Source organism: Theropithecus gelada, chromosome 2, assembly GCF_003255815.1.
Source record: "Theropithecus gelada isolate Dixy chromosome 2, Tgel_1.0, whole genome shotgun sequence".
In the NCBI taxonomy this organism is placed as follows: Eukaryota; Metazoa; Chordata; class Mammalia; order Primates; family Cercopithecidae; genus Theropithecus; species Theropithecus gelada.
The window spans coordinates 152,780,537-152,794,784 of NC_037669.1; the positions used below are offsets into that span (position 1 = coordinate 152,780,537).

General features: G+C 40.4%; 1 protein-coding gene across 1 annotated transcript in view; it reads left to right on the forward strand.

Moving 5' to 3' along the window:
* The first annotated feature begins 4,766 nt into the window (after window positions 1-4,766).
* RBP2 (retinol binding protein 2) overlaps window positions 4,767-14,248 on the forward strand; it is a 28,066-nt gene continuing 18,584 nt past the window's right edge. Inside the window, exons 1-3 of the mRNA XM_025377050.1 lie at window positions 4,767-4,798; window positions 4,898-4,992; window positions 8,963-9,086. Coding sequence (XP_025232835.1) covers window positions 9,014-9,086 — 73 coding nt within the window. The 5' untranslated portion in view covers window positions 4,767-4,798; window positions 4,898-4,992; window positions 8,963-9,013. The remainder of the gene's footprint in view (window positions 4,799-4,897; window positions 4,993-8,962; window positions 9,087-14,248) is intronic.

Sequence of the window (14,248 nt, forward strand, 5' to 3'; positions counted from 1 at the left end):
GGAAGTGACTATGTATGGCTGTTTTGTGAAGTGATAAAAAAGCTTTCAAATTAGAGCTGGTGTTTATACAATATTACAAATGCAGTAAATATCACCATATTGTACTTTAAAATGGTTAATTGCATATTTTATAAATTTCCCCACAATTAAAAAAACTTTATATAGAAAAATATAGAGCTTATTTTTTAAAGAGATGTATTTCAGGAATTAATTTTTAGCCTTTTCCAAAATTGCTCTTTTAAAGTTGCTTACCAAATAACTAACTTATTTGTTGAGCCCCTGCTATACATTCAGTATGTTTTTCTTCCTACTCCAATGGCATTCAAATTGGGACTCTTCTCTTGATGCTATAACATTAAAAGTAATCTATCTCTTATAAGAAAAAAAAGAAATAAATGAATGAAATGAAAAAAATACAAAAGATCAATGAAATAAAAAGTTGTTTTTTGAAAAGATAAATAAAATCAACAAACCTTTATACAGACTAAGAAAAAAAGACACAAATAAAATCAGAAATGAAAAAGGAGACATTACAACTGATACCACAGAAATTCAAAGCATCGAAACTACTATGAGCAACCATATGCCAATAAATTAGAAAACCTAGAGGAAATGAATAAATTCCTGGACACGCACAACCTATAAAGATTGAACCACAAAGAAATTCAAAACCTGAATATACCAGTAACAAGTAACAAGACTGAAGCCATAATAAAAAGTCTATCAGCAAAAAAATGCCTAGGACCTGATGGCTTCACTGCCGAATTCTACCAAACATTTAAAGAAGAACCAATACCAATTCCACTCAAACTACTCCAAAAAATAAAGGAGGAAGGAATACTTCCAAACCCATTCTATGCAACCAGTATTATCCTGATAACAAAACCAAAAAAAGACCCATCAAAAAAAGAAAACTACAGGTCAATGTCTCGATAAACACTGATGCAAAAATTCTCAATGAGATACTAGCAAACCAAATTCAACAACACATTACAATGATCATTCATCATGACCAAGTGGGATTTATACCAGCGATGCAAGAGATGGTTCAACACATGCAAATCAATCAATATGATATGTCATATAACAGAATGAAGGACAAAAACCATATGATCATTTCAGTTGATTCTGAAAAAGCATTTGATAAAGTTCAACATCTTTTCATGATAAAAAAGAAAAACCTCAAAAAACTTGGTATAGAAGGAACATACCTCAACACAACAAAAGCCATACACAACAGACCCTCAGCTAATATCATACTGAATGGGGAAAAACTGAAAGCTTTTCCTCTAAGATCTGGATCAAGATAAGGATGCCCACTGTCACCACCGTTATTCAACATAGTACTAGAAGTCCTAGATAGAGCAATGAGGCAAGAGAAATAAATTTATTAAAGGGCATCTAAATTGGAAAGGAAAAAGACAAATTATCCTTGTTTGCAGATGGTATTTTCTTATATTTGGGAAAATCTAAAGACTCCACAAAAAAATCGATTAGAACTAATAAACAAATTCAGTAAAGTTCCAGGATACAAAATCAACATACAAAAATCAATAGTATTCATATATGCCAATGGCAAACAACCTGGAAAAGAAATCAGAAAAGTAATCCCATTTACACAGCTATAAAATAACTAACCAAATAACATACGCAAATCAATCATATGACTGAAGCCATAATAAAAAGTCTCTCAGCAAAAAAAATGCCTAGGACCTGATGGCTTCACTGCTGAATTCTACCAAACATTTAAAGAAGAATCAATACCTTAATAAACCTTACCAAAGAAGTAAAAGATCTCTACAATAAAAACTATAAAGCACTGACGCAAGAAATGGAAGAGAACACCAAAAAATGGAAAAATATTCCATGTTCATGAATAGGAATAATCAATATAGTTAAAATGTCCATGCTATAATACCTAAAGTAATCTACAGATTCAATGCAATTCCAAATGTACTATAAACTATTGACATTCTTCACAAAATACTACTGACCTTCAAAATACTAATGACATTCTTCACACGAAAAAAATTGGAAAATTTAAATGAAACCACAAAAGACCCAGAATAGCCAAAATCATCCTGAGCAGAAGGAACAAAACTGGAGGAATCATATTACCTCCCTTCAAATTATACTACAGAGCTCTAGTAACCAAAATAGCATGGTACTGGCATAAAAACAGACACATAGGCCAATGAAGCAGAATAGAGAACCCAGAAACAAATCCATACATCTACATTGAACTCATTTTCAGCAAAAGGACCAAGAACACACACTGGAGAAAAGACAGTCTCTTCAATAAATGGCACTGTAGAAACTGGATATGCATGTGCAGAAGAATGAAACTAGACTCATCTCTCACCATATACAAAAATCAAATAAAATGGATTAAAGACTTAAATCTAAGACCTCAAACTATGAAGCCACTATAAGAAAACTTAGGGGAAAATCTTCAAGACATTGGCCTGGGCAAAGATTTCTTGAGTAATACTCCACAAACACAGGCAACAAAAGCAAAAATGGGCAAATAAGATCATATCAAGTTAAAAAGCTTCTGCATAGCAAAGAAAACAGTCAACAAAGTGAAGAGACAACCCATAGAATGAAAGAAAATATTTGCAAACTATCTATCTGACAAATGATTAATAACCAGAATATATAAGGAGCTCAAACAATTCAATAGGAAACAAAAACTGATAATCTGATTTTAAAATGGGCAAAAGATTTGAATAGATATTTCCCAAAAGAAGTTATACAAATGACAAACAGGTATGTGCAAAGGTGCTCAACATCATTGACCATCAGAGAAATGCTAATCAAAACTACAACGAGATAGCGTCTCACCCCAGTTAAAATGGCTTTATCCAAAAGACAGGCAATAGGCTGGTGAGGATGTGGAGAAAAGGGGACGTTGATACACTGTTAGTAGGAATGTAAATTTGCACAATCACTATGGAGAACAGTATAGAGGTTCCTCAAAAAGCTAAAAATAGAGCTACTATACAATCCAGCAATCCTACTGCTAGGTATATAACCAAAAGAAAGGAAATCAGTATATCAAAGAGACACTTGCACTTTCATGTTTATTGCAGCACTAGCCACAATAGCCGAGCTTTGGAATCAATCCAAGTGCCCATCAACAGACGAATGGATAAAGAAAATATGGTACATATACACCATGGAGTACTATTCAGCCATAGAGAGATCAAGATCCTGTCATTTGCAACAACATGAATGGAACTGGAGGACATCATGTTAAGTGAAATAAGCCAGGCACAGAAAGACAAGCTTTACATGTTCTCATTCATTTGTGGGAGCTAGAAATTAAGACAATTGGACTCATGGAGATGGAAAGTATTATAGAATGATCATTACAGAGACTGGGAAGGGTAGAGGGAAGGGGGAGTGGGGATGGCTAAAGGGTACAAAAAAGAATACATAAAATTGAGTATTTTCTGAAAGCACAACAGGGTGATTAAAGTCAACAATAGTTTATAGTACATTTAAAAATAACCAAAAGAATATATAACTGGAGTGTTTGTAACATAAAGGATAAATTCTTGAGGTGATAATACCCCCATTTACCCTGATGTGATTATTATGCATTGTATGCCAATATCAGAATACCTCCTGTATGTACCCATAAAAATTATGTACCCATAAAAATTATGTACCCATAAAAAAACTATGTACCCATAAAAATTAAAAATAATTATTTTTTAAAAAGATACTATTAAGTAAAAAAAAAATGAGGATTCAAGTTTGTTGTATTCTACTTTTTGGTTAAAAAGACAAGAGGGAAAATAAATCTTTATATTTCATTTTATAAAGCGACTCTGGAAAGATATGCAAGAAATTAATACAAATGGTTTCCTGTTTCACAGTAGCAGTGGTGGGAAATGAACATAAGTGAACCAGACTTTTCATTGTGTATCTAATATTGCTTGAATTTCCAACCATGTGAATGTTATTACATTAATACCTGTTTTAAAATGCAATGAAACATGAATAGATAAATAAATAAACAAGAATGAAGTAGATCATATGAAATGATTTGCAAAGATTTCCATAATATGTCAAATGAAAATATCAGACATTCCTTAGGTCTAGTGGAAAGAAAAGTCAGGGAATCTCAAGTTCCACTGAGTGGGATTGCCAAGGGCAGTCCAAGGATCCTTGGTAGAGAGGCCGGAACAGCTCCCTTGGGAAGAGGTGGTTTGGATTGACCACTCCCAGCTTACTACCTATTCTCAACTGTTGTAAGAGGGCGGGGGAAGGTTGGAGAGGACAAGGGGATTGCGAAGGGCCCCTTCTTGGACCAGAACAATTTGAGTCCTTGTGGCCCTGGGAGGGATGAGGATTTGTGATCCCCCTGCTCTCCTGTTCTGCCTTCTTAAGAAGGGGCACAATTTACATGAAAAATTAAGACTAGACCCAGCCCTACCTAGTGACTGAAGGAACTCCAAGACACACTTTCCCCTGGGGCCTCCATGTGAGGACAAATTTAATGGAGCATCTAGTTCTCATACTGAGAACCTTCAAATTAAGCTAGAAGGGCAAGTCATGGGGCATTGCCCAGGAATGGAAACCTGTGTTTTAGCTGAGCAAACATCCAGCCAATGGCCCTTTGCCTGCTGAGGGAATGCCTTCTTACGTCAAGAGGACGAAGAAAGCAGGACAGAGCTTGGCAAGCCTGGGTGGGCCTGGGCCTGGGCCAGGGCCAGGGAGAGACTGCTTGGCTGTAGGAAGCCAGCCCAGGAGCCCAGCTGCTGTAGTCAGATGCTCCCGAGGACAGCAGGTAAATTCCAGAGAGTCCTTGCTGTGCTCACTCTTAGCTGACTGATTTATCTCAGAACCAAGCTTCTAGGGAGATCTACCTCTGCACTTTTTCATGTAGTCTCCAGAAAGCTTCTTGTAACCTGGAAAGATTGGTTATAGTTGATCATTTTCCTCAGTCTTAAAAGTCACCTGAAGAATTCCACAAGTACTTAGGTAAATAAATTCAGAAATGGAGTCACCCAGGCAACTGAGAAAATGCAACGTCCAGGTATGTGATTTGTGAGTGTGGTGGACAGAGTTGGGAGCCCTAGGACAGAACTTTTGAAATTGGGCTCTGCTACCAATTTTAAGATTGTGGTGTTCCTTAAATGGAAGGTGTAGGGGACAATAGTGGCTGAGTTATTGAGTAGCAATTGCTTTTTCTCATCCACTATCCCTGGCTTTTTCCCTCAGTACCACCCCCAGTTCCTACACATGCATAGATATGAAACAGAAGAATATGCTGAAGCTGTGTTTTGTTGAGGGCCTAGGACAAGTCACACATTTAGTAGGAATCTGATCTGTCGCCCCCGTATCTAGTTACTATCTTGAAACAAATACATACTATGTGCCAGGACTCTGTTAAGAGCTTTTTGGTTTTTTGGTGTAGTTTAATTCTTACGATGACCCTGATTCTCAGAGAATGAATCCGAGACTCAGAAATGTTAGCGACACCCCAGCTAGGAAGCACTGAAACCTAGATTTAAAACTTGGTGTGGCTGACTCCAAACCTTAGGATTTTATTTTCCCTCTCTATTTATTTCCTCTTTGATTTCTGTTATTCTAAAAGAGTAGTTCTCAACTACGGTCCTCAAGTAGCTGCAGCGGCACCCAGGAACTTATTTAAAAATGTAAATTCTTGGACCCTAACCTAAACCCATTAAGTCAGAAATTCTAGAGGTGGAGCCCAGCAATCTGTGTTCTAATAAGCCTCCAGATGATTCTAATGCTTGTTAGAGGTTGAGAACCTCTGCTCTATAAGGGTTAGTCTTAATTTTTTAAAAAAAAACACTTAAACTAATATTTATCACAAACGTATAGTCAATCAGCAATTACAGCCTCCTTAGTACAAGTTTACTTCACATCATTCATGTATGTATAATACAGGATTTTAGTTTGAGTTTGTACTAAATTGCTTTTATATAAACAATCAACATAATTACACCTTTTTTATTAAGGTATAATTTGCATACAATAAGAAAGCACAGATCAAGGGGTAGATTTGAGTTTTACCTTTACCTGCTCTCCCTAGACCCACAAACACTGATCTATTATATATCACTGTAGATTAGGCTTGTTCTTTTCCAGAGTTTCATGTAAATGAAATTATATAGTATATGATCTTTTGTGTCAAGCTTCTTTCTCTCAGCATAATATCTATGAGATTCATCTCTGTTGTTGTGTATATCACGAGAGTGCTCCTTTTTACTGTCAAGTAGTATTTCATCGTGTGAATATACCACAATTTATTTATCCATCAACCCATTGATGGAAGTCTGGGTTGTTTCCATATTGTGGCTATTATATCTGAAACTTTTTTATGTCATTCAAGTACGAGAGTATATCTGAAACTAAGGTTATATGGTAAGAGTATATCTGAAACTCATGCTTGAATGATAGTTGACTGGGTTTAGTATTTTATTCAAATGTGTTTTCCCTCATTATTACAAGATATTGCTCCCTTGTCATATTCCATCAGAGTTGTTGAAAAGCCTAATATCGATCTCATTATTACATTGTTCTTTTTTATGTAATCTGTATGGTGGCCTTTGTTCTCTCTGGGAAATTTTAGAATTTTATTTTTATCTAAATTTGCATCACAGTGTGTTCTGTGTTACATATATTCTGGGTAATCTCCTTGACTGCATCTTCTATTTCACTAATTCTTTCAGCTGTGTTTATTCAACTGTTTAACCCATCTATTACCTTTTTAATTTTAGTGATCATATTTTAATAACTATTCTTTTTTAATTTGTAATGTTTTAAAAACATTATTTTATTCCTTTTTCATGTTTTCAGTGCTTTTTAATTTTCTTTATTCATTTTAAACATAATTATTTTATAGTCTATATTTGATTTTATTAACTGAAACTCCTGGAAATCTAATTTCACTGCATGTTTCTTCTGATGATGCTCTTGGTGGGTTACAAAGAGCATCAGTTTGTGTGGGTTTGTCAGTGTGTGTTACAATTGTGGATTATGAGCTCATATTTGGCATGGCTTTATCACACAGAATTCTGGTTTATCTGGTTTTGAAGGTGTGTTCCTCTACACAGCTTTTACATTTACTTCTTCCTGGCAGCCTTAAAGTGTTAACAAGCAATGACATTTATTATTTTAATATTTTAGTTAGCAGAAAGGATAAATTCAAACCCCAAACCAAGGTCAGAGCAGAACAGAACTTTTTTTTAACCTATGTAGATCCCATGCCAAATAGACAAACTTTTTTCTTGTCTGTCGCTGCAGATTTTGACTAATTTACACCCTCAGTGAGGGAGTAGCCCTTCAAGTGCTTGGCTTTATACAGGCATCTCAGTTTCAAATTTGCATCTTACACCAAAACTAATTCCTCCTCCCTCAATGCCCGTAAAACCCCAAACCCCTGGCTTAGTGCAATTAGCAACTCCTGTCTTGCCCCCAACCCCTTCCCCTACCAGGCCAGCTTCTCATTACACATTCTTACAGATGAGGCCTATGGGCTACTCAGTTGCCAACAGGAGGGACAGTGGAGGCCCTGAAATTTGAGCCTGGGAGGGAATATCTACTTCTCCAGCCCATGAGGCTGAGTGCTCAGTCTACAGCAGCTTCTGGCTGGACCTCACAGGATGAATCTCCAAGGGTTCTTATCTGTCTTCTCCTTCCTCCCTCCATTCATTTTCCATTTGTGGTAGTTATTTCTTTCTCACCCCTTACCTTTCCCCATTGGCCTTTTGACAACAGCTGGGCCATTTTTCACTCTGTCTTCCTAACTCCAGTATATTTACTGAAAGATAAATGTGCTGTTTTATATCCCTCACACCACACACAGAGCCATTTACTTAGATTTCACAGCACAAGGATACACTGCAGTGTCATCATCAAAATAGGTCTCACTTTGGGAATTCATGGTATGTCCATCTCAGCCCACACCTCCACTCTTCCCAGTCACTTCTCAGACACCACATCTTGGAATAGAGTGTCAGAGCAATAAACTAACCCATTTCCATTGGGACAGCCCATTTGGAGAACATTCCTGAACCAAGGGTCCTTGTCCAGCTATGCCCCTAACTTTGATCCAGGTGATTCTCAGCTTTCCCCTTGGGTCTTAAAGCAAAATCCCACTGACCCTCTGCCTCCATCTGGCCTCCCTCCAGGCTCAGCTTGCTTTTAGCAGAATCATGTTCCCTGAAAACACTTTTCTCATGTCTCACCCTGCTGTTTGGAAGTCCACAGGGCACCTTGCTTCCACAGGGAAGCAAGAGAGAATTGGGCTCTCAAGTCAGGCTCCAAACCTCTTTCAAAGCTGACCTAGCACACTGTTGAAGAAAAGGATTTGGAGCCCGACACATCTGAGTTTGAATCCTGGCTCAACCACTTAGAAGTTGTGATTAGACATGTGATTTAACCTCCATGATCCTTTCTCATCTGTGAAATAAGGATGCTTAAACATAACTCACAGAGCTCTTGTAAGCTGAAACAAAATGAAGTATGAAAGCTCCCTGGAACAGAGTAGAGTAGAGCTCCATGGGTGTGAATTCTGTCTTTTCAGTTTCACCAGCCTTGCTATGAGTGCTGGATTCATGGCTGATAGACTTCAGGCTTGAGGCCTGGGTATTGGTGACCCATAGTACAAGCAGGGTAGACCCTGAATGTTTGTTTTCTTCCAGTACTGGATGAAATGTTCTGTGTGGGACAAGGGGCCCATGGGGGCCCAGCCAGCCAAAAATGAGCTGCTCTAGGGCCCTGCTTATGGTGCAGGTCACTGGGACACCCACGCCTGGCCATACCAGGACTTTGTTCCTGGGTTGCCTATAGTGTCGCTGAACTTTGCAAAGGAAAGTTCTTTTGAGTTGTGTTTCTGCCCTTTGAACCTGTTACCTTCAGAGTCATAAACCTGGTCCACTAGGCTATAAAAGCAGCTCCTTCCAACACATTCTCCCTGCAGCCTGCTCCTTGCCATCCACCACACACCCTCACTGAACCAGAGGCCACCACCATGACAAGGGACCAGAATGGAACCTGGGAGATGGAGAGTAATGAAAACTTTGAGGGCTACATGAAGGCTCTGGGTAAGGAGGAGACTGGGGATGGGGAGGGAAGCTGTTGTTGGGAGTACTGTGGTCTGGCCCTCCAGACAGTGCTGCTATGGAGTTCAACAGACCTGTGTGCAAATCCTCATGCCTCATGTACAGCTGTGCAATATTAGGCAGATCATAGAAATTCTCTGAGACTCAGTTTTCTCATCTGGAAACTGGGAATAATGATAAATGAGATTATGTCTAGGATGCCTTAGCACAGTGCCTGGCCCACAGAAAACATACACTGAATGTGTATGTCAGGAGGATACACACACACGGAGTAAAGCCAAACTTGAGAGGATAACCCAGTTGCTCCCCTGCCTTGTGACTACCATCTCTTTGATAACCACTTGGACCTGATATTATCCACCAATGACCCCTGCATTGTTCTTTTATCAGTTTTGTAATGGGGAAGCAGAAAAGAAATAGCTAGCAAATCTCTCAACCTAGGGAAAATCAAGCTCATGGAAGGCAAGAGAGGCTTTTGTCAGACAGCACAAACAACCCACTGCTTATATAACTTCTGAACTGGGTTCCAGGCCAAGGGCTACCAATTGGTGCGTGCCCTGAGTTCACCACAGGGTGGGTTCCCTGTGGAACTGGCAGAAAACACGTAGCCCTGCCCAGCCTACAGGTTCTGCCTGGAACTACAGTGAGTGGGTCCCCAGAGGGGAGCTCACAGTTGCTGGGTGGCTCCTGTGCTCCAGGTGCTGAGCAAGGGGCTGTGGCTGCCTGTCCTTATTCCATCCCTCAGCAGCCTCTTTATCACCTCTTCTAGCTTTAAAGTTCTCCACATATGGGGTTACTTCGCTGGAACTTCCTCCACATGTAGAATGAGAGAAATGGCAGTGGGTGGAGTTAGAGGCGCAATAATAACTTGGATATGACGGTGGGAGGTCTCTCCAAGAGTGGAAATCATGAGTTTTTTGGTGTGGTAAACTTCTAGCTTGAAAATGTCCACCATGTCAGTGAACAAGGAAAGCTGTGATATGTTTCATATTTGTGGAACTAAGCTCTTTCTTCATGTTCTCTTTTTTTTGTTTGTTTGTTTGTTTTTTCATTTATTTATTTTGGAGATGGAGTCTCACTCTGTCACCCAGGCTGGAGTGCAGTGGCACGATCTCAGCTCACTGCAAGCTCCGCCTTCCGGGTTCACGCCATTCTCCTGCTTCAGCCTCCCGAGTAGGTGGGACTACAGGCGCCCACCACCACGCCTGGCTAATTTTTTGTATTTTTAATAGAGACAGGGTTTCACTGTGTTAGCCAGGATGGTCTCGATCTCCTGACCTCGTGATCCGCCAGCCTTGGTCTCCCAAAGTGCTGGGATTACAGACATGAGCCACTGTGCCTGGCCTCTACATGTTCTTTACACTGGTTTCTAACACTGAATAGCTTTCCTTTTCATTCTGGTTAGCAGGATTTTTACATCAACGTAGTTGGTGGGAGGAAGAAAGAGGCAAAAATCCTCCTACCAGAGCCCCAGCCTCAACCCTGTTGCACCTGTGTTTTTTAGTACCAGGAGTGGCCAATAGAAATGGGATTCTGATTCTACACATGGGTAAATGGATTGGAGCATAGCTTGGAACTAGAATTCTGAACAAGATTATACAGATGGGGAAACCAAAGCAGAAGGGTCAACATAGCTGGGACGAGAGTCCAGGGCTTGCTCTGGGACCTTGAACTAGTTTTTTTAACCTTTTGGAACCTCGGTTTCCTCATCTGGCAAATAGAGATAATAGCCCCAGCCTTGCCTATCCCTCTAGATGATATTGGATGTAGTTGTCGTTTTGAGCAATTAAAAGTACTTTAACAAGGGTTATTTGGAAGTTTCAAGGTTTCAAGAGTATGCTGAATAAGCCAGAGTCAAGTAATATAATTAGAAAGAAACCTTGTGTCTTTTGCTGCTTATGCTTAAATAATGAAAAGTCCTATGATGACTTAGATTTAAAATCTAGGCTCTGTTTAGTTTATGACTCTGCAGAGTGGACCCCTAAAGCCCACCTCTCTAGGCTTAAGGTGAGAAGCAAACATTCCTACCACTCCCTTTCTCCTCCTGGGGGTTGGGAGGATGCAGAGTACACCATCACCTCTCTCCAAGAAATCCTGCCTCTAACAACACCTCTAACAACTTCCTCTGAACTCTTTTCACACCAACTTACACCTTGAATGTGAGTGAGGGACTCACAAGTTGTGAATGTGATATTTGAATGTCTTCATCATTGAGGTTTCAGATTGGACTTTGTAATTCTACTTGGTATGAAATATTTATTGTCTCTTAAAGCTTTAGCCAAAACTTCCAATTTAACATCACATTACGTTGATTTCACTCTAATGAGCAAGTCGTTTGATCTCTTTGTCCCATGATCTCTGCAGTGTAGAGTATTAGGCTGACACTCCACTGGTTAAGATTAATACCATACGTATTGAGGTGGGATCCCTTGTCCTTCTCAACCTGCCATGGGAACATGGGTGGGGTAGTCATGGCAGTGACTGAAGACAGGTCTCAGGTGGCTCAGATAGAAGCAGGTGAGGTAGAGCTGCCCCTTCAATCTAACCTGCTAAAAGCAGCCCAACAGATCTCAACAGTTTCCTCCACACCCAGGACATGAGGCAGGTTGCTTTCCCAACACTGAGATGTCAACAAAGCTTGCCTTCCTTACCCTTTTGAGCAGTGAGACCCTTAGCATTTGGGAAGAGTATGTGTAGACATCCCCAGATGTGTGACTATTGTTAAGGATGATGCCCATTCCCTGTCTAAGAATCATTGATTTCTAATACTTTAACCCCTAGCACTAGAGAGTTTGCTTTTTCAGTGGGCCTGGTTGTTGGTTCAGTAAGGAAAGAGCAACTCTACTGAGACATGGGGTTGGGCAGTAAACTGGCTTTGTCACTAACCCAGTGACTCACTCTACACACTGGCCTCCCAACATGACTCAGCCACCAGCCTCAGCAAAGTAACACACCGTGGCAACCTTTGGTTTTGCCACAAATGATGTCATTAAGAGTTCAAAAGGTGAGTGAGCCAAAGGTCAGTGGTACTTCCTCTCCTGCCTTCTTAGGCACCTGGTGTTTCTCACCCCAGACTCTTTCTTGACAGTGGGGAAACCAGCTGGTGAACTCCTTTGCCCTGAGGAATTTGTCATGTCCTGAAGTCAGTCCTCCTTCAGGTCAGATCAGGGGATGAAGGAGTGGGAGGGGTGGTCTTCATTTTAAAGGGGAGACCAAGGAGGACAGACATAAGGAGGTCTCCGTAATGTGAAAGAATACTGGGAGAGAGTTTGTTAACTCTGCCCAGGTGGGAATCATTCAACTTCTCTATCAAAGCTTTAGAAGGTGCCTTGGATGCCAGGGACTGTGCCATCTGAAGCAGAACCAACCCTGGAATCTGTTCTCAAGGAGTCACGTTACAGCCATGCACAAATGGTATTCCTGTTTTGTATTACTGTTTGATGAATCACCCCCAAAATGTAGTGGTTTGAAACAACCACAGTCATTTAATTATTATTTCTCATGGTTCTGGGGGCTGACTGGGTTCATCCCAATGGTTCCTGCTCAAAGGCTCTCATTTTGTTGCAATTGGACAGCACCTGGGACTGGAGCCATCTCAGGCTTCCTCACTCATATGCACGTCTGGCAGTTGGTGCTGGCTGACAAATGAGACCTTAACTTGGCTTCAACATCTAAATGTGGTCTCCCCAAGTGACCTGGGTTTCTTCACAGCATGCAGGCTGTGTCCAAAGAGAAGAGATACAAGCTGCATGGCCTTTTATGACCCAGCTTCAGAAGCTACCAGGTACCACTTCTACCATATTCTATTGGTTGAAGTGGTACAAGCCTGCCTGCATTCAAAGAAAAAGGACATAGACCCCACCTCTCAGTGGGATGAATGTCAAGATTGCATTGTAAGAACAGCATGTAGGATGAGAGGTGTTATTGCAACCATTTAAGAAAATATAATCTGCCACAGATGGGCCAGTTGAGATTCTATGCCTTGGGCTCAAAGGGGCTATGGAATCAAAAGAACAATAGTAACAAGAAGTGTGTGCATGGTGGTGAAAGGAGCCACAGTACATGGAGTCAGTGAAGGCTTCCTGAGTACTTCTTGGTGGGGTTTTGAAGGAAGAGCAGGAGTTATCCATGCGGAGATGGAGTCAAGCATAGCCCCAATGGGCATGTGCACAGGCATGGGCCTGGGACACCAGAAGGCGTTGTATTATCAGAGGGTGAAGTTCAAGGAGGAGGCAAAAGAAGAGTCTGGAAAAGCAACAGGCTCTTTAAGTCAGTGTGCTACACATCAACTTCACCTTATAAGGAGAGGTCTAGGAAGAAATTGTATGCAGAGGAGAGAGATGCTATCAATTCTCACTCTAAGAGAGAGAGAGTGAATAGACCAGCAGACTGTCGGAGAACTCAAGAGGTTGTTACAATGACCCTGGGAAGGTGTTGAGAGCAGCACCCAGAAAGGGTGAACAGGGAGATGTCCAGAGCAGGAAATAGGCTGGATTTGGTGACTAGAGGAGGAAGAGTCAGGGAGGAGCCAGCCTAGAAAATGAAAAACCATCACATAACTTTAACCAGTGAAGATGGGGAAGCGTGTGTCCAAAAACTGGATAATGTTAAATTGATACATCTTTTAGGAAATTTTTATGCCATAAATTGTAACTATTTGGGGAAAACCCATTATTTTCTTAATTCACAAATGCAGGTGAGGATTATCTTCTATGAAGAATATCCTTTTCATTTAAATTGACATGCACAGACTTAAAAGTGCCGTGGCTATCACAATCAGTTCTAGTGGGTCTGTGAAAGCTCCACCAGGAAGGGAAAGCCCTGAGAGGCTGAAGTCAGACAGCTCCCATTTGGTGGTCTCTGCCAGAAAATATTTCCCGAATATGTGAATTTTGGGAAATTCAGAAAAAAATTTCCGAATTTTGCCATGTGCAAAATCTCATCCTGACCATTTAAGAGCCTGCAGTCTAGCATGACGGGTGAGCACATGCACAAATTATTCTCATACCATGATACGCATCACACTAGAGCTTTATATACCTTTCTTCATTTTAGTGAATTCAGTTTTCAACAAATGTATCGAGCACCTATGACACATCAGGAAGCGCTCTAGGCACTGGCGGTATAGTGGGAAATGAGGAGAC